Below are 20,037 nucleotides of genomic sequence, written 5' to 3'. Positions count from 1 at the left end.
AATGTGGCAAGTGCGACTGAGGAGTGAATTTTTAAATTTAATTAAATTTAAATAGCCGTATGTGTGTAAATAAGGAGCCCTGGTGGCACAACAGTCAAGCACTCAGCTGCTAGTTGAAAGGTTGGTGGTTTGAACCCACCCAGCGGCTCCAAGGGAGAAAGACCTGGAGATCTGCTTCTATAAAGATTACAGCCTAGAAACCCGATGCGGCAGTTCTGCTCTGTCACATGGGGTCACTGGGAGGTGAAATCTACTCAGTGGCAACCAACAACAACAACATGGTATGTAAATAGCCACTGTGTAGGACACTGAACGTTAATACATGTGAAGCACTGTGATAAGAGCTGTAGCTGCGTTATCATTTATCATCCTCATAACAACCCTACACGGTAGAAATTATTATTATCATCCCCCACCTTAAGAGGAAACCGAGTCCCAAGGAAATGAGAAAACTTGCTCAAGTGGCCTAGCTGAACATGGGGCAGGGCTAGGATTTTAATACCAATTTAACCCCAGAGCCTGCTACATTGTACTGTAAAACTCAGGTGTGGGCCTGAGGTCAAGGTCAGTGATGGGTTGGCATGGATATGATGACAGCCAGGGCCAGGCCCTGTGCGCATGGCACCGAGATGACGGATGCAGGGTGGAGACAGGAGATGGAGTGGGGACATGATCCCTGAAAGGGAGGTGATGGGACCCCTAGTGAAAGTGCCCTGGGCCTGTGTATTGGGTGACCTTGGTTCCTATCTGTCTCTTTCTCTGTGTTTGGGCCCTGGCTCTGCCATTTGCTGGATTGGCCTGGGAAGCTCACTCCTCTTCCTTGAGTTTCAGTTGCTTCATCTATAAAGTAGAAATGATAATAGTACCAGCCTCATAAGATGTTGTGATAATCTGATATGATTGTGCATGGATGTGATGAATCATGTCAACTATTGTGTTGTACAGTTCATCCACCTTGTTAAACCAAACCAAAACCAGTTGCCACGGAGTAGACTCTGACTCATGGCAATCCCATGTGTACCAGAGTAGAACTGTGCTCCATACGGTTCTCAATGGCTGATTTTTCAGAAGTAGGTTACCAGGGCTTTCTTCTGAGGCACCTCTGGGTGAACTTGAACCTCCAACCTTTCCATTAGCAGCTGAGCGCGTTAACCCAGAATTCACAATGGGGAGGGGATAGCAGCTGCCTCTGTGGAGCAGAGGGGCAAAAGCTCGCTTGACCTGGATTTTCAGTACAAATACAGACTGTGAGTGAGGGGCTTCACAATCCCAGGTGGTGTCAGAAAAGTTCCTGGGTTCTCAGGACATGGTCCTTGGATTAGAATTGGAGTGTTGCCTGGGAAGCTGCATTTAAAACAGGTCTTTGGTAATACTCTGGCGCTCTCTTTCTAATCCAGGAGAGCCATCTGCAGGTTGGGGGCAGAGGCCTCTGAGGGCAAATTGTTGGCATTCCTAACTGGTCAGACCTGTTGACCAGAGCTGCGGGCCTTGCATCAGATTTCTGGCTTTGTCTGCTTTCTTTCTTTCTTTAATTATGGAAAATTTCAAACATTACAGAAGTAGAGAGAATATATAATAGCCTCCTTCCCCATACCCAGCACTAAAAGTAAACTTCACCAATTAACTCAAGGCCAGCCTTGTTTCACCTATAACCCTACCCACTCCCCCACTCCCACACACATCCCCCAGCGTTTCTGCTTCTTCAGTAGCCCTTATGACCCTTCATACATTCTGGTGGGAGTATAAGTTGGAACAATTCAGGAGAGGGCAGTTTGGCAATCTGAAAATATGAGTGCGAATGCCTTTGATGTTGCAGTTCCACTTCTAAGAATTTATTATTCGGGTATTCCTGCACAGGCGCAAAATGAAGCTTGAATATGGTTCTTCATTCTAGCTTTGTAGCTGATAGTAAAAAATTATAAACAATCTAAACGTCTATCAAAGGGGACTGGCTAAAGTTTTATAGTGCTGTAAGAAGGAATGAGGAAGTTCTGTGTACAGTGATAGGGACCATTCTCCACAATGTTTTATTACAAGAAAAGGGGAAGGTACAGAACACTGTGAATGATATGCATAAAATAATATATTTGAAATTACATGTATGTATATATACATATATATACGTGTGTGTATACGTACATATGTGTGTGTGTGTGTGTGTATATATATATACATATATATATATATAGAGAGAGAGAGAGGCGGTGGTGGTTCAATGGTAGAATTCTTGTCTTCCATGAAGGCGACCTGGATTTGATTCCCAGCCAATGCTCCTCATGTACAGCCACCACCCGTCTGTCAGTGGGGGCTTGAGTGTTGCTGTGATGCTGAACAGGTTTCAGAGGAGCTTCCAGACTAAGACTAGGAACCCTGGCAATATACTTCCAAAAATCAGCCAGTGAAAACCCTGTGGATCACAGTGGTCTGATCTGCAACTGAGCTTGGGGATGGCACAGGACTGGGCAATATTTCATTACTTTCTACATGGGGTCACCATGAGTCAGGGGCAGACTTGACAGCAGCTTATAACAACATGTGTATATATATATATATATATATACAAATATACATATATATGGAGCCCTGGTGGCGCCAGTGGTTAAGCGTTGAGCTGCTAATCAAAAGGTTGGCAGTTCGAATCCACCAGCCGCTCCTTGGAAACCCTATGAGGCAGTTCTACTCTGTCCTGTAGGGTTGCTAGAGTTGGAATCAACTAGACGGCAATGGGTTTTGAGTTTTTACATATATATATTTCCTATTTAAAAATAGAATTCCTGATTACCTTGGATCTGAAGACTCTCCCTCCTCCCTCTGTTTGGACATGAGGTTGTGAGGGGCGGTAGGGAGTTTGGAGGAACCTTGTTCTCCCATAGGGTAGGTTGCCTGCATGTTATCATGGGCAGTGGCATTGGTACAGTGGTCTTCGGTGTGGCTCCTGCTTAGAGAGTGAGCAGGAGCATCATGGGAGATGGTAGGCAGGCTGTCGATCCTTGGCCTCTGAATATCAGAGGAGCTTTGACTTGGCCCTGTGAGCAGTGGGGAGCCATGGAGACCTTTGATTAAGAGAGTGACATGGTGACAGCTTTGCTTCAGGGACCTGGCTTGCAATTAGTTCTGCCTCTTCTCTGGGCCTTATGTCCCTGTCTGTGAAACCAGGAGGCTGCACTAGGTGACTGGGGAGGTCATCTTCAGCTCTCAGGTCCTGAGACCAAAACCTTTCTGACTTTCCAAGCCCCTTCCCCTGCCTGACCCCAGCCCCTTTTTATTTTTCTGCCACTCAGTGCTGTGCTATGGCCTGAACCATCTCCTCCAATCCCTGTGGGGCTTGGGGGTGGGGGTGGGGTAGTCTGCTGAATGAAGTCTGTGCCTCAGGAGCCATTCTGCTTTATTTTATTTTTTTTCTCCCTTTAAAGCCATCAAGGAGAAAAAACGAATCAGTGCTGGCTCCAAGGAGCACCTTGGAAGGGAGTTAGAACTAAGGAGATGGGTAATCAAATTCCCTCAGGGTTCCAGGGCCTGGTCAGGCTGAGTGAATGTGTTGCCAGGGCCATTTCCTGCTAGAAAGACTTGACAGAGCCCTCCAGAAGGCTAGAGGTTCCACAAAAGGCCCAGCCTGGGAGACTCTGGCTGGTTGTGTGAATTAGAAGAGGTTTTCTCTGCTCCTTCCAGATCTTCTTCTGTCATCACAGTGTGATTTATGAGCTTTCCTCTAAAATATGAGAACATTGGCTTCTGATTATGCCCCAGCGTGAGGGGAGGCAGTGACTGCAGCATTTCTTCATTTATCTCTTTAGACTACCATTCCATTCCAAAAAGGATACAACAGGTGGTATAGGATGGACAACGAGGCTCATAAACAAAACACAGGCCACGTTCTATAGTGGGCTATCTAATATAGTGGTCAGAAGCATCTTTGTTACTGTCCAAGGGACCTGGGTTTGCTTCCTAGCTGTTCCATGTACCAGCCATATAACCACAGGCAGGTGACTTCCCTCTGAGCCTCCATCTCCTCATCTATGGGGGAAAAGTGGGGGAACACTAGCAGCATGCACCTTATAGGGGATGTTGTGTAGAGTATGTGAGGTAAATAAATAATTCACCATGGGGCCTGGAACAAATTATATGCTCTGTTAATGTTAGCAATTATTATTAAGCTTATTAGGAGTTCGAAACAGTGGATGGTCTAAAAATAATTCGAAAAATATTTGGAAAGCGTTTTTAGTTATGTGTTGATATGCTGGCACCTGGTCTTGTGGGAGTGATGACACCTCAATCCAGTTCAACAAACAGGCCATGTCTGTGCAGTTTGTTGTATTTCAAACAACAATGTGTGACCTTGGACAAGTCCCTAACCTGGATTTACAGGGAAGCTTGGCTTCTTCATCTGTAAAAACTGCTAATAATAATTAATATCTATGTTAGGTGTTGGCATAGTGGTTAAGAGGCCGGCTGCTAACCAAAAGGTCGGCAGTTTGAATCCACCAGCTGCTTCTTGGAAACCCTGTGGGGCAGTTCAACTCTGTCCTATAGGGACGCTATGAGTGGAGATTGACTAGACGGCAACAGGTTTGGTTTCGGTTTTTTGTCAGGTGTGCGTGTATATGTGAGTGTGAGCGAGGCTTCCATGATCATAATGCTCAGCGTTCGTTGGTAAAAGCACTTGGTACATTGTAATTTACTATACAGATATTGCTGTGCTGATGACCTGTTATATGCTGGGGAGAGTCCACCCTCAGAGCTTAAGTTTCATGTGAGGAGAGAAGACAGATATGAAATGTATACATGAAAGAATTAAAAAAAAAAAAAGTATGAGACAGTGTGAGATGAACTGTAAGTGCCATGGGAATTCAGACGAGGGCGGGGTAGTCTAGGACTTTCCCGGAGAAGCTGTGCTTGATGTGGGCTCCACAGCAGTGGTTTTCAAACGTTTTTGCTTGCTTGCCCTCTAAATGAACTTTGGGGGAAAAATCTCTTGTGCTTCACACGTTTTAACTTGACGCCTAAAATGCTTCATTGTAAGTTTAACTAGTTACAAAGACTATGTCTCAGCCATACTGTAAATATTGATATTTTAAAATGAAATGTTACCACTTTTTAAAATGTATCAAATGGAAATTAAATAACATAGCATTTTACTTTTTTTTAATAATTAAAGTATCACTTATATACCGTAGAATGTATGAATCTTAAGTGTACAACTCAATTAAATTTTTTTTATAGCATTTTTCAGGACCATGTATTTTATACTTTTAAAATGTTTTAGGTGGATATCAGATATCGTCATTATTTTAAAGCATATTTTGTACTTTTTGAAACATCACTGATCCCATATTCTTCAGAGCTGTGGCTATTTATTTTCCAAGAGTTCTATGGCAATGACTGTGTTTGTTGAGAAATTCCCTATCTTATCCACTCTGATTATTTAATTTGAAGGTTTGCAAGGCATAGATTTTTTAAATTGTGGTAAACATATATGTAACAAAAGAGTCGACATTTAAACAATCTTCACATGTGCAGTTCAGTGACATCATGTTCAACCACTACCCTTATCCATTCCTAAATTATATTATCACCCTTAACAGAAACCCACTGTAGCTTGACTAGTTTTTACCAGTGTACCTACTACCCAGATCAAGGTGTGGAACATCTCCAGAACCACAGAAGGCACCCTTATGTCCCTTCTCAGTGAAGAATCCCCGAAAGATAGCCATTTCTCTGACCTCTTTCACCATAAATTAGTTTTGCATCATCCCCTTTTCTCTTGCTTCTTTCAGTAAACATTGGGTCTGTGAGATTCAAGCATGTTACTGCCAGTAGCAGTAGTTCATTCTTTTTCATGGCTGTCTTGTATTCAACTGAATGAATATCTCACATTTAAAACTATTTTCTGCTCTCAACAGACATTTCATGTTGTTTCCAGTTTTTGACTATAAAGCTACTATGAGTATCTTTGTGTGTGTTTTTTTGGTGAACATAAGCATTGATTTTGGGAGGTGGAATTTGGGAGTGGAATTGCTGGGTCATAGGAGAATACCGTAGTACTTTGGTGTCCACCACCATCCATCAAAAATAACCTAAACAGAAAATAACAAATGTTGGAGAGGCTACGGGGAGCTTGGAACTCTTATGCACTGCTGGTGGGAATGTAAAATGGTATAACCATTTTGGAACACAATATGGTGCTTCCTTAAAAACCTAGAAATAGAAATACCACACAATCCAGCAATCCCACTCCTAGCAATATATCCTAGAGAAATAAGAGCCATGACACAAATAGACATATGCGCACCCATGTTCATTGCAGCATTATTCACAATAGCAAAAAGATAGAAACAACCTAGATGCCCATCACCAGATGAATGGATGAACAAACTATGGTAGATACACACAGTGGAATACCACTCAACGATAAAGAACAATGATGAATCTGTGAAGCATCTCACAACATGGATGAATCTGAAGGGCATTATGCTGAGTGAAATAAGTCAATCACAAAAGGACAAATATTGTATGAGACCACTATTATAAAAACTCATGAAAAGGTTTACACATAGAAACAATCTTTGATGGTTACTAGGTAGGGGAGGGGTGGGGAGGGAAAAACACTAACTAGACAATAGATAAGTGGTAACTTTGGTGAAGGGTAAGACAGTACACAATACTGGGGAAGACAGCACAACTTGACCAAGGCAAGGTCATGGAAGCTTCATAGACACATCCAAACTCCCTGAGGGACTGAATTACGGGGCTGAGGGCTCGGGAACATCTAGCTCAACTGGCATAACATAGTTTATAAAGAAAATGTTCTTCATCCTACTTTGGTTAGTAGTATCTGGGGTCTTAAAAACTTGTGAGTGATCATCTAAGATACGCCACTGGTCCCACCTTGTCTGGAGCAAGGGAGAATGAAGAAAACCAAAGACGTAAGGGAAAGATTAGTCCAAAGGACTAATGGAACACAACTACCACAGCCTCCACTAGTTTGAGTCCAGCCCACTACTAGATGGTCCCCAGCTACCACCACCAACTGCTCTGACAGGGATCACAAATAGAGGGTCTCAGACAGTGCTGGAGAAAAATGTAGAACAAAGTTCTAACTCACAAAAAAAGACCAGACCTACTTGTCTTACAGAGACTGGAGAAATCCCAAGAATATGGCCCCTGGACACCGTTTTAAGTCAGAACTGAAGTCACTCCTGAGGTTCACCCTTCAGCCAAAGATTAGACAGGCCCGTAAAACAAATCAAGACTAAATGGGCACATCAGCCCAGGGGCAAGGACGAGAAGGCAGGAGGGGACAGGAGAGCTGGATGAATGGAAATGGGGAACCCAGAGTCGAGAAGGGGAGAGTGTTGTGGCAACCGGTATCACAAAACAATATATATATTGTTTAATGAGAAACTAATTTGCTCTGTAAACCTTCATCTAAAGTACTGTTAAAAAATTACCTGAACAAGTTAGAAATTTTACTTTATTTTTTTATATCCTTGAGCTCATATTTTCATTCCAATTCCTTCGAAAAATTTGATGCTTGAAACTTTTTATTGTGCTTTAGGTGAAAGTTTACAGCTCAAGTTAATTCCTCATTCAAAAATTTATACACATTTTGTATTGTGACATTGGTTGCAGTCCCCACAATGTGACAGCACGCGCCCCCTTTCCACCCAGGGTTGCCTGTGGCCATTTGTCCCTTTCCTGTCCCTTCCTGCCTTCTCATCCTGGTTTTGGACAGGAGCTGCCCATTTGGTCTCGTACATCTGATTGAACTAAGAAGCATGAGCCTCACATGTAGTATTTTCTGTTTTATTTTTCTGTCTAATCTTTTTCTGAAGAGTGGGCTTCAGAATGGTTTGCCTGAAAAGTTTTTTATTTATTATGCTGTGATACATATTCTTACCTGAATATGTATGTAAATTGAAATGAGTATCTTAAAAATTTTTCCTTTGATCTAAAACTCTTAAGTATCTTTTTCTTTTGGATTGATTTGTTATTACAATCATCACTAGTACACAATTTATCAAAACAACATAAACATTTTACACATTTGATAAATAATTATTAAACATAAAAAGTAAACTTGTATGGGAGGTGAGTCTTGTAATGAGACAGATGGGGTGGCTGCTGGCAGTGCTTCTCAAACCTTCAGGTACATAAGAACCCCTTGGTTAAATGCAAGTTCTGATTCAGAAGGTCTGGGCAGAGGCCTGAGATTCTGCATTGCCTACAACCTCCCAGGTGATGCTGATGATGGTCCTAGGATCACACTTTGAGTAGCAAGGATTTTTTTTTTTTTAATTGTACTTCAGGTGAAGGTTTACAGAACAAATAGTTTCTCATGAAACAGTAGAACACATATTGTTTTATGACATTGGTTAACAACCCCACGACATGTCAACCCTCTCCCTTCTTGACCTTTTTTTTTCCTTTGTGAAAATATACATAGCCAAAGATACACCATTTCAAAAATTTCTACATGCACAGTTCAGTGACATCGACTACGCTCTTCCAATTGTGCTGCTATTCTCACTTTAGATGAAGGCTTACAGAACAAAATAGTTTCTCATTTAACAGTTAGTACACATGTTGCCCTATGACAATGGTTAACAACCTCACAACACATCAACACTACCCTTACTCAACCTTGGGTTCCCTATCACCAGCTTTCCTGTCCCCTTCTGCCTTCTGGACCTTGTCCCTGGCCTGCTGTGCCTCATTAGTCCCATTTGGTTTTATGGGGCTGTCCACTCCCCCACTAAACGATGAACCTCGGAAATGACTTCACCACTGAGCTAAAAGGGTGTCTGGGGGCCATACTCTCGGGGTTTCTCCAGTCTCCTTTAGGCCAATAAATCTGTTCTTTTTTTGTGTGAGTTAGAATTTTGGTCTACATCCTTCTCCAGCTCTGTCCAGAACCCTCTGTTGTGATCTTGGTCAGAGCAGTCAGTGGTGGTAGCCGGGTACCATCTAGCTGTACTGGACTCAGTCTGGTGGAGGCCTTGGTAGCTGTGGTCCATTAGTCCTTTGGACTAATCTTTTCCTTGTATCCTGTTCTCTTCATTCTCCGTGAGTAGCAAGGATTTTTATGGTCTTTTGATAAAAGGAGGAGTCCCTGGCTGGTGCAAATGTTTAATGAACTCGTCTGCTAATAGAAAGGTTGGCAGTGTAAGTTTACCTAGAAGCATCTTGGAAGAAAGACCTGGCAATCTACTTCTGAAAAATCAGCCACTGAAAACCCTATGGAGCACACTTCTACTCTAACACACATGGGGTCACCATGCTCAAAATCAACTCCATGGCAGGTTTTTTTGTTTGATTGAAGGAGGATTTGCTAACACTAACATTTTAAATTGTTCATTTTGTTTTTGTTGTTGTTAGGTGCTGTCGAGTCAGTTCCAACTCATAGTGACCCTGTGTACAACAGAATAAAACACTGCCCAGTCCTGCACCATCCTCACAATCATTGTTATGTTTGAACTTATTGTTGCAGCCACTATGTCAATCCATCTTGTAGAGGGTCTTCCTCTTTTTTGCTTAACTTCCTGACTGCTACTTCCATGGGTGTTGATTGTGGATCCAAGTAAAATGAAATCCTTGACAACTTCAGTCTTTTCTCCATATATCATGATGTTGCTTATTGGTCCAGTTGTGAGGATATTTGTTTTCTTTATGTTGAGGTGTAATCCGTACTGAAGGCTGTAGTCTTTGATCTTCATCAGTAAGTGTTCGAATCCTCTTTGCTTTCAGCAAGCAAGCTTGTGTCATCTGCATATTGCAGGTTAATGAAGTCTTCTTCCAATCCTGATGCCGTATTCTTCTTCATATAGTCCAGCTTCTTGAATTACTTGCTCAGCATATAGACTGAATAAATATGGTGAAAAGATACAACTCTAACATACACTTTTTCTGATTTTAAACTACGCAGTATATCCTTGTTCTGTTCAAATGACTGCCTCTTGGTCTATGTACAGGTTCCACATGAGCACAATTAAGTGTCTGGAATTCCCAATGTTATCCATAATTTGTTATGATCCACACTGTCGAATACCTTTGCATAGTCAAACATCTTTCTGGTATTCTCTGCTTTCAGCCAGAATCCATCTGACATCAGCAGTGATATCCCTGATTTCCATGTCCTCTTCTGAATCTGGCTTAAGTTCCCTGTCAATATACTGCTGCAGCTGCTTTTGAATGATTTTCAGCAAAATTTTACTTGTGTGTGATATTAGTGATATTATTCGATGATTTCCACATTTGATTGGATCATCTTTCTTGGGAATAGGCATAAATTTAGATCTCTTCTAGTCAGTTGACCAGGTAGCTGTCTTCCAAATTTCTTGGCATAGACGAGTGAGCACCTCCAGCGCTGCATCTGTTGAAACATCTCAATTGGTATTCCGTCAATTGCTGGAGTCTTGTTTTACGCCAGCGCCTTCAGTGCAGCTTGGATTTCTTCCTTCAGTGCCATCGATTCTTGGTCATTGCTACCTCCTGAAATGTGTGAATGTCAACCAATTCTTTTTGGTATAGTGACTCTGTATATTCCCTCTATCTTCTTTTGATGCTTCCTGTGTCATTCAATATTTTGCACATAGAATCCTTCAAAATTGTAACTTTTTCTTCAGATCTTTCAGCTTGAGAAATGCTGAGTGTGTTCTTCCCTTTTGGTTTTCTAACTCCAGGTCTTTGCACATTTCATTATAATACTTTGTCTTCTCTAGCTGCCCTTTGAAATCTTCTGTTCAGCTTTTTTACTTTATCATTTCTTCCATTGGCTTTAGCTACTCTATGTTTAAGAGCAAGTTTCAGAGTCTCTTCTGACATCCATTTTGGTCTTTTCTTTCTTTCTTGTCTTGTTAATACCTTTTGGTCTCTTCATGTATGATATCCTTGATGTTATCCCACAACTCATCTGGTTTTTGGTCACTAGTGTTAAGTGCTTCAAATCTGTTCTTGAAATGATCTCTAAATTCAGGTGGGATATACTCAAGATTGTACTTTGGCTGTTATGGACTTTTTTTAATTTTCTTTGGCTTCAACTTGAACTTTCATATAAGCAGTTGATGGTCTGTTCCATAGTCGGCCCCTGGCCTTGTTCTGTCTGATGATGTTGAGCTTCTCCATCATCTCTTTCCACAGACATAGTCGATCTGATTCTTTTGTACTCAGTCTGGCAAGGTTCACGTCTATAGTCACTGTTTATGTTGTTGAAAAAACATATTTGCAATGAATAAGTCGTTGGTCTTGCAAAAGTCTATCATGGGATCTCCAGTGTCATTTCTGTATCATCAAGGCCATATTTTCCAACTACCGATACTTCTTTATTTCTAGCTTTCTTGTTCCATTCACCAGTAATTATCTATGCATCTTGATTGCATGTTTGATCAATTTCAGACTGCAGAAGTTGGTAAAAATCTTCAATTTCCTCATCTTTGGCCTTAGTGGTCGTTGTGTAAATTTTAATAATAGTCGTATTAACTGGTCTTCCTTGTAATCGTATGAATATTATCCTATCACTGACAGCGTTGTACTTCAGGATAGATCTTGAAATGTTCTTTTTGACAATGAATGTGATGCTGTTCCTCTTCAATGTGTCATTCCTGGCATAGTAGACCGTGTGATTGTCTGATTCAAAATGGACAATACCAGTGCATTTCAACTCACCAAAGCCTAGGATATCAATCTTTATGCATTCCACTTCATTTTTGACATCTTCCAGTTTTCCTAGATTCCTACTTCGTACATTCTACGTTCCAATTATTAATGGATGTTTGCAGCTGTTTTTTCTCACTTTGAGTCATGCCACTTTAAGAAATGAAGGTCCCAAAAGCTTGACTCCATCCATGTCATTAAGATTGACTCTACTTTGAGGAGGCAGCACTTCCCCAGTCGTATTTTGCATTCCTTCCAACCTGAGGGGGTCATCTTTCAGCACTGTATCAGACAGTGCCCTGCTGCTGTTCATAAGGTTTTCACCCGCCAATTTTTTCAGAAGTAGACTGCCAGGTCCTTCTTCTAGTCTGTCTTAGTCTGGAAGCCCTGCTGAATCCTGTCCACCATGGGTGACCCTGCTGGTATTTGAAATACCAGTGGCATAGGTTCCAGCATCACACAAGCCATCATAGTACAACAAACTGACAGATGCATGGTGACACCCAGATGTTTTGACGCTTTGGAGTACTGCACTCTCGTCAGATTCCAGACATGTGGGAAGTTGGTCTTTCTTCTGTAGAGAAGGAGCAGTGACATTGTGTAGCAGGAGGTGGGAAAGGAGACCAGTCATGCACCTAAACTAGTCATGCATTCTCTTTGGAAAAGTTTTAGCAAAGGATGTGAACAGAAGTTGAGGATCTGAAAATTGGTTCCTTTATAACTCTCCCTGCCTGCACACCCTTTGGACAGTCTCCATGTATCCCAGGATAGGTCTTCCCCAGTTTGAAGACCATGGCTCTAAAGGATGTTAAAGATGACATCAGCCATCTTTTCAGACAGGTGCACATTTATGCAGGTGGGATTGACATTGTAAGGACTGGTTTGAATGGTTTGGAGAGTCTGTTGGGGGAATCCTGAGGAGCAAAGTTTGGGACTAGGTGGTGAATGGCCTTGAATTCCATGCAAAGATTGTTTTTAGGCACCATTGAGTCGATTCCGACTCATAGTGACCCCATGTGACAGAGTAGAACTGCCCCATAGGGTTTTCTAGCCTGTAATCTTTACAGGAGTAGATCACCAAGCCTTTCTTCCATGGAGCTGCTGGATGGGTTTGAACCACCAACCTTTAGGTTAGCAGCTGAGTGCTTAACCATTGCGCCACCAATGCTTCTTCCATGCAAAGGAGTCAGACTTAATCCTCAGGCAGAGGGGAGCCCTGGGATACTTTTGAGCCAAGAAATGGTGTGAGCAGATGGGAGAGAGTAGACTGATCTGGGAGCAGCTCGAGGGATGGTCAGGATAGAGTGGATGTGTGGGGGATGGTGGCCGTGACAGAAGGAATGGTTTGAAGATAAGATTGGATGTGGTTGTTGGGGTTCAGCTATGATTTTGAGCTCTGCTGTTGTTGTTAGCTGCCATCGAGTTGGCCCCTGACTCCTGGTGACCCCATGCACAATGGAACGAAATGCTGCCTGTCCTGCGCCATCCCCATGATCAGTTGTGGATTGGACCCTTGTGACCCATAGAGTTTTCATTGGCTGGTTTTCAAAAGTAGATCACCAGCCCTTTCTTCCTAGTCCGTCTTAGTCTGAAAGCTCCACCAAAACCTGTTCAGCATCATAGCAACACGCAAGCCTCCACCAGTTGGTGGCTGTGCATGAGGTGCGTCGGCCAGAATAGAGCCCTGGTCTCCCACGTGGAAGGCGAGAATTCTACCTCTGAACCAGCTTTCAAACTTTTGTCCTAGTTGCACACATCTGGTTTGATCAATCAGTATTTTCTAAAATGTGGGCTACATTCCATTCATGGAACCTGAGATTATATGTGAAACTCAAGGTAATTTAAAGTGTAATACAGTCATGGCATTACATCACACTGAAACACAAAATGGAAAGGTATCCCCTTCTCAGCTCTCCCTCAGTCATGACTGTATCAGAATAGAGTCTTTCTTTATACCTCTCACACTGCCATTTCCCTTTGTTGATAAAGAGCAAGCAGCTTAGGTAAATAATACGCTCTAGATAGAATTTTACAAAATTTTTGTTTCCATTGAATTAATTTTCTATGTACCAGGATAACATGTGGTCCTAGTTTTCCTCTTACTGTAGTTATAGGAAACTTTTCATTTTAAGTAAGTTCATTTCAGGAAGAAGAGTCAATTTTTTAGATCAAATGAAAGAAATAATAATGCTGGTGGTTAACATGCTCAGCTGCTAACTGAAATGTTGGAGGTTCGAGCCCACCCAGAGGCATCTTGGAAGAAAGTCTTGGCAGTCTACTTTTGAAAAATGAGCCACTGAAAACCCTATGGAATACAGTTCTATTTGGACACACATGGGGTTGCCATGAGTTGAAATTGTCTCAACAGCAACTGTATTTTTTTTCTTTTATGTGAATATGGCAAAAATAGTGGAAATGGCATGCGGTGGTTCGAGTTTGGGAAACATTAGGTGAGACTGTGTGGCAGAAGTTGGCTTGTGCCAAGTCTTTGTGCCAAAATCCCGTCTCTGACTAGACTCAGAGAGATGTGGGTGGGATGAGGGTTCTGGGGGAGGGGGCAGCGTAAATTGTACTGCCAGCCTTGGACTATGGGTCAGCTGGTAGGCCCCACTGCTGTCCCCATCACAAGCCTAACACTCTCTGCCCCTTGCTTCTGCCCACAGAGATCCGCACGCAGCTGGTGGAGCAGTTCAAATGCCTGGAGCAGCAGTCCGAGTCGCGGCTGCAGCTGCTGCAGGACCTCCAGGAGTTCTTCCGCCGGAAAGCTGAGATTGAGCTCGAGTACTCCCGCAGCCTGGAGAAACTGGCCGAGCGTTTCTCCTCCAAAATCCGCAGCTCCCGGGAGCACCAGTTCAAGTGAGAAGGGCCAGGGTCTGGGGAGATGGGAAGCAACGCCGGGTGGGCGAGCAGTTGGTGGCAAAGCAGCAAGGAGGCAGAGACTCATTGGAGACGGGTGGCCAGGCCTTTAAGGCCTTGGGGCTGCAAGCTACTTATACCACTAAGCCTCAGTCCTCCTCATGGGTAAAGTGGAGATAGAAATAGTTTCTATGCATAAGGTTGCTGTAGGGAATAAATAAGTAATCCAAGAGGCGTGCTTATCACAGTAAACTGAGTAAATCGTTGATGTTGTTGTTATTATCCTACCAAGCCCCAGGCACTCAGCTAGATTCCCTTTGTGCCCAGATGAGACCCCTCCTCCTTTTAGGACATCCTGACCTGACTCAGTTCTCTTTCACCTGTGGGGCAACCAGCCCACTTCCAAAGTCCTTCAGCACAATGACCTTAGAAATTCTTTTGCATTGAACTGATGCTCAAAGCATCCTCACTAATGTTCAGTGGAATGAGCATCCTCACTCCCTGGGTGCAGTAGCACCTGGACTGTTTCTGCGCCTTATTTACCCCATGGAAGCAGTGCACAAACCCTCTGGAGTCCTAATTTCTCATCCCCTATGCTCTGAGTGCATGATAGCTGTCTCCTGCTGCCTCTTCCACTGGGCTCCGTCCACTCGGGCAGTGACACGGTGAGCTCTGAACCCCCCAGCTGACAGCATTCCAGGGTCTGCCCTATGGGTCCAGCCCGCTGAAGCAGGCAGGAGGCTGCAGACCTCACGTGGATCATGTTCCCCACGCAGGGCTCCCCTCTGCAGGTCACCCCACCTAGCACAGTCTTCCTCAGCCATCCTTCCTGAGCTTTCCTCTCCTCCTCAGTTCACCTTCCAGCAGTTGACCCTCAACTCCAGGAGATGTGCAACCACTTCATCACATCTGACCCTTGCTCCTTCCTCTTGGTTCCATCTATTTCGCTTTCTACATTTTTTACTCTGGCCAAGGAGCTCTCTTCCTTTAAACTCTGCTAAACCAGTAGCGTTTGAGGTGACTCCAACCTGTGTGTAAGAGTAGAACTGACTGATTTTTCAGAATTAGATTGCCAGGCCTTTCTTCCAAGGCACCTCTGGGTGGACTTAAACCTCCAACTTTCGGTTAGCAGCCGAGCACATTAACTTGTTTGCACCACTCAGGGACTCCTCTCTCCTTTAAACTCCTTAAACATCTCCTTTAGTCTGCGCCACAGCACTCCAACACTCAATTATGTGTTTTCTTCTCTTGACATTTGGGGATAAGTAATTGCTTTATTAAAGGGCAAAAAATGTATTAGACGTTAGCAAACAGCATGCTTCTTTTTCTGTGCAATCTCATCTATGAAAACTTTCACTGCAGGAGGAAGCTTCTATTAATAACTTCCTCCCGGGCACTGTCTAGGCCCTTTCATACACATAATCTCACTTTTCTGATAAATTTTTTTGAGAAGATTTATGGTTTTATAAATGATAAAAGTAAAATGCTCATTATGTACGATTTAGAAAATACAGTAAAGTAGGAAGAAAAAAAATCACTCATAAGCAACCACTGCTCACATTTGGTTTCTTTTATTGACTGTCTTATATATATATATATACACTTAACTTTTTAGAGCAGTTATATGTTTACAGAAAACACGCCCAGAAAGGACAGAGAGCGCCCATATACCCCTTCCCCACCCTAGACATCGTTTCCCCTCTTACTAACATCTTGCATTTGTGTGATACATTTGTTACAATTGATGAACCAACGCTGATACATTATTATTAACTAAAGTCCTCATTCACATTAGGGCTCCCACTGTGTGTTGTACAGCCTATAGGTTTTGGCAAATGTATATTGTCAAAATGTGTAATGTCAAGTACCCACCATTACAGCATCGTGCAGGATAATTTCACTGCCCTTAAAATGCCCTGTGCTCTGCCTGTTTATCCCTCCTGAACCCCTGGCAATCCTTGACCTTTTTACTCTTCTGTGTTTTTGTTAAGGAGCCCTAGTGGCACAGTGGTTAAGCAGCTTGCCTGCTAACCAAAAGGTCTGTGGTTTGAATCTACTAGCTGTTCCACAGGAGAAAGATGTGACAGTTTACTTCCATAAAGATTACAGCTGTGGAAACCTTATGGGTGCACTTCTACTCTGTCCTATAGAGTCACTATGAGTCAGAATCGACTGGACAGCAATGGATTTTAGGTTCTGGATAGTTTTGCCCTTTACGGGATAACATTTAGTTGGAATCATACAATATATAGCTTTTCCAGACTGGCTTCACTCACTCGACAGTATACATGTAAGGTTCCTCCATGTCCTTTTCGTAGCTCAATTCTTTTTATTGTTGATAATACCCCACTGTATGTGTGTACCACAGTTTGTTTATCCATTCGCCTGTTGAAGGGCATCTTGGTTTCCTCCTCGACTGCCTTTTACTAACAACAATAACACAGTAATGATTTATTGAGCACATAACTGAGTGCTTACTCTGTGCCAGGTGGGTGTTACTGCCCATCTTGAAGATGAGGACACTGAAACTCTGAGGAGGCAACTTGTCCAAACACGTGCATGGACACGCAATTAGAAAGAGGCAGAGCTGGACCTGCCACCCTTGTTCTGCCAGCCCAGCCTGAGATGAGAGGGTACTTGGGCCAGCCTGAGGACAACAGGGTGTTTGGACACTTGCGAAACACATAAACACACACAGAAATCCACCTCTTAGGTCGAGCTGTCACTGGAACTTTCCATATCTTGGGCTGTCGCCAGCTGTAGACACGAGGCTGTGTGTGGTGGGGGTGGAGCCTCATCTCCTGCCTCTCCCCTTGCCAGTGTGAATGTGGGGGAGAGAGGGAGGAGGGCAGGGACCAAGGGAGCATGAAGGAGGGGTCCCCTGATCCCTTGCGTTGCATGTAATGAGCTCGGTCAGCCCCTCATGGGTTCATTAACCAAGGCCACCAGACGGAATGGGAGCCACAGCTGGCGGCCGGGCGAACAGGGCTGCGTGACACACCAGGAAGGTCTAATTAGGACGTGGGCCCAGGCCGTGCAGCTGGGAGGGCCCTCTGCACGATGCTAATGTGACAGCGCAGTACCAGGGCTCTGGAAGCAGAGAGTCTCTAGGGCAGGCTGGACTCACCCTTTGACCCCAGGGCCGACCAGTGTGACCCAGCTGCCTCTTCTTGTAGCTCAGGGCCTGCGGTCTGGGCTGCATTGGGGACCCTTCATCCTGGCTGTCCTAGAAGCCTCGTCCTGCTGTCTTACTGAGACTTCATTTAAGAGTGTCCATCCGTGTTCCAAGGAGTCTCTCAGCACCTTGAGGGCAGGGCCAGGTCTTGCCATTTTATTCCCCCAGAAATGGCCCCAGTGCTGGGGGCGGAGATTGAGTGTTTCTGATGAGAGGGAGGAAGGAAGGAGGGTGGGGGGAAAGGAGGGGAGGAGGGAGGAAAGGAAAGAAGAGACAAAGGAAGGAAGGAGGGAGGAGGAGATCCCTTGCTCTGTAAAGCCCACCTTGGCTGAGAGATGGTTCAGGGAGGGAGGTGAGTTGCCCAAGGTCTCACAGCAAATGAGTGGTGGGACCAGACAAGACCTCATGTCTCTTGACCTGAGTCCAGTGCTCCTTTGCTTTGTGGCCACCTCTCTCTAAGGGCAATGCACTCCAGCTGTCTGCCTGTCTACCTGGGTAACTGAAAATTTTATAGCTGGCCAGGAGGTGCTGTGTCGCCGGACTAAGTTCCAGGTGGCATATTACTCAAAGAAGGCTCAGATGCTGACTAGGAGGGCTTACCTGGGGCAGGTGGAACATGTAGACAACAATATCATCGTGTGTTTCCATTCTCACATCACATGTTTCCATTCGAACAAACGTTTCAAAGCACTCTGACATCTTGGATCTCTTATAATCCTTATGATAACCCAGGGAGGTAGTGGGGGTGCAGAGGGTTTTGTCTTACACAAACTGAGCACCAGAAGGGGCGAGGTGGTGGCTTTTTTTTTTTTTTAGTTTACAAATACTTTTTTATTTATACATTGTGCTTTAGGTGAAAGTTTACAGCTCAAGTTAATTTCTCATACAAACATTTATACACATTGTTATGTGACCTTAGTTGCAATCCCTATAATGTGACAGCACCTTCCCCCTTTCTACCCCGGGTTTCCCGTGTCCATTCAACCAGCTCCTGTCCCTTTCTGCCTTCTCATCCTGCCTCCGGACAGGAGCTGCCCATTTAGTCTTGTGTATGTACTTGAGCTAAGGAGCAAACTCTTCACAAGTATTATTTTATATTTTATAGTCCAGTCTAATCTTTTTCTGAAGAGTTGGCTTCAGGAATGATTTTAATTCTGGGTTAACAGAGAGTCTGGGGGCCATGTCTTCTGGGGTTCCTGTAGTCTCAGTCAGACCATTAAGTCTGGTCTTTTTACGTGAATTTGAGTTCTGCACCCCACTTTCCTCCTGCTCTGTCAGGGACTCTCTGTTGTCTTCCCTGTCAGGGCGTTCATTGATGATAGCTGTGCACTGTCTAGTTCTTCTGGTCTCAGGCTGATGAAGTCTCTGGTTTATGTGGCCCTTTTTCTTTCTTGGGCTAATATTTTCCTTGTGTCTTTGGTGTTCATCATTCTCCTTTACTCCAGGTGGGTTGGGACCAATTGATGCATCTTAGATGGCCGCTCACAAGCTGTTAAGACCCCAGACAGTAAGTGGCTTCTTTTACCAGGGGTACGCTGTGAGCTTGAAAATCCAGGGTCCCCAACTTCTGGCTTGGGCTTCCCCTTCCAAGAAGCCACATGGTAGCTCATTTATTTAAACTGCACGCATTGAAGACCTCTTGTTTTCCTGTTCTGAGCTCAGTGCTGAGAGTACAAAGATGAATGAGATGCTCTGATGTTGTACTTTCTCTTGAGAGACAAGAGCAGGCTTGGGGAACCCCCGGTAGTCAGGCCCCGTACCCAGTCCCTGCGGCTCTGGTCTTTGAACACTGCCCCCACTCACCTTTGAGGCCTCAATGTTTAGTTGTCACTTCCTCTGGGAAGTTTCCTTGATTCTACTTGGTACCTTCCTCTGTGTGCCTGTAATACTGTGTGCATACGTATTTATTTAGCCCTGCCATGTTCCAGAGGTCCCTGGGTGGCGCAAACAGTTTGCGCTCAACCACCTACCTAACTGCTGGAGGTTCGAATCCACCCAGCAGCTCTGTGGAAGAAAGAGCTGGCAGTCTGCTTCTGTGAAGATTATAGCCAAGAAAATCCTATGGAGCAGTTCTACTCTGTAACACATGGGATCCCCATGAGTCGGAATTGACTTGATGGCAACAGGAAAAAAACAGGACCATGTGCCGGACCCCAGATTGACAGTGGTGAACAAGACAGATTTGGTTCCTGCTACAGTGGAATTTACCATTTAGTGGAGAGAGAGATGAATAAAAGATTAAAAAAATTAATGAAAGAAAGACAAACTGTAATCAAATGACTGCTAAGATGGAAACAAATACAATGCTAAGTGTTCTGGTTACCTGCTGCTGTGTAACAGTAATACCCCAAAACTGT

General features: G+C 43.8%; 1 protein-coding gene across 2 annotated transcripts in view; it reads left to right on the top strand.

Annotated features, from left to right (window-relative positions):
* SRGAP3 (SLIT-ROBO Rho GTPase activating protein 3) overlaps nt 1-20,037 on the top strand; it is a 301,121-nt gene that overhangs the window by 127,579 nt on the left and 153,505 nt on the right. For both annotated transcript variants that reach the window (XM_004368295.2, XM_004368294.2), the window contains exon 2: nt 14,313-14,505. In XM_004368295.2, coding sequence (XP_004368352.1) covers nt 14,313-14,505 — 193 coding nt within the window. The remainder of the gene's footprint in view (nt 1-14,312; nt 14,506-20,037) is intronic.

The sequence above is a fragment of the Trichechus manatus genome, unplaced genomic scaffold (assembly GCF_000243295.1).
Source record: "Trichechus manatus latirostris isolate Lorelei unplaced genomic scaffold, TriManLat1.0 scaffold00001, whole genome shotgun sequence".
Lineage (NCBI taxonomy): Eukaryota > Metazoa > Chordata > Mammalia > Sirenia > Trichechidae > Trichechus > Trichechus manatus.
This window is presented reverse-complemented; position numbering and strand designations above follow the sequence as displayed.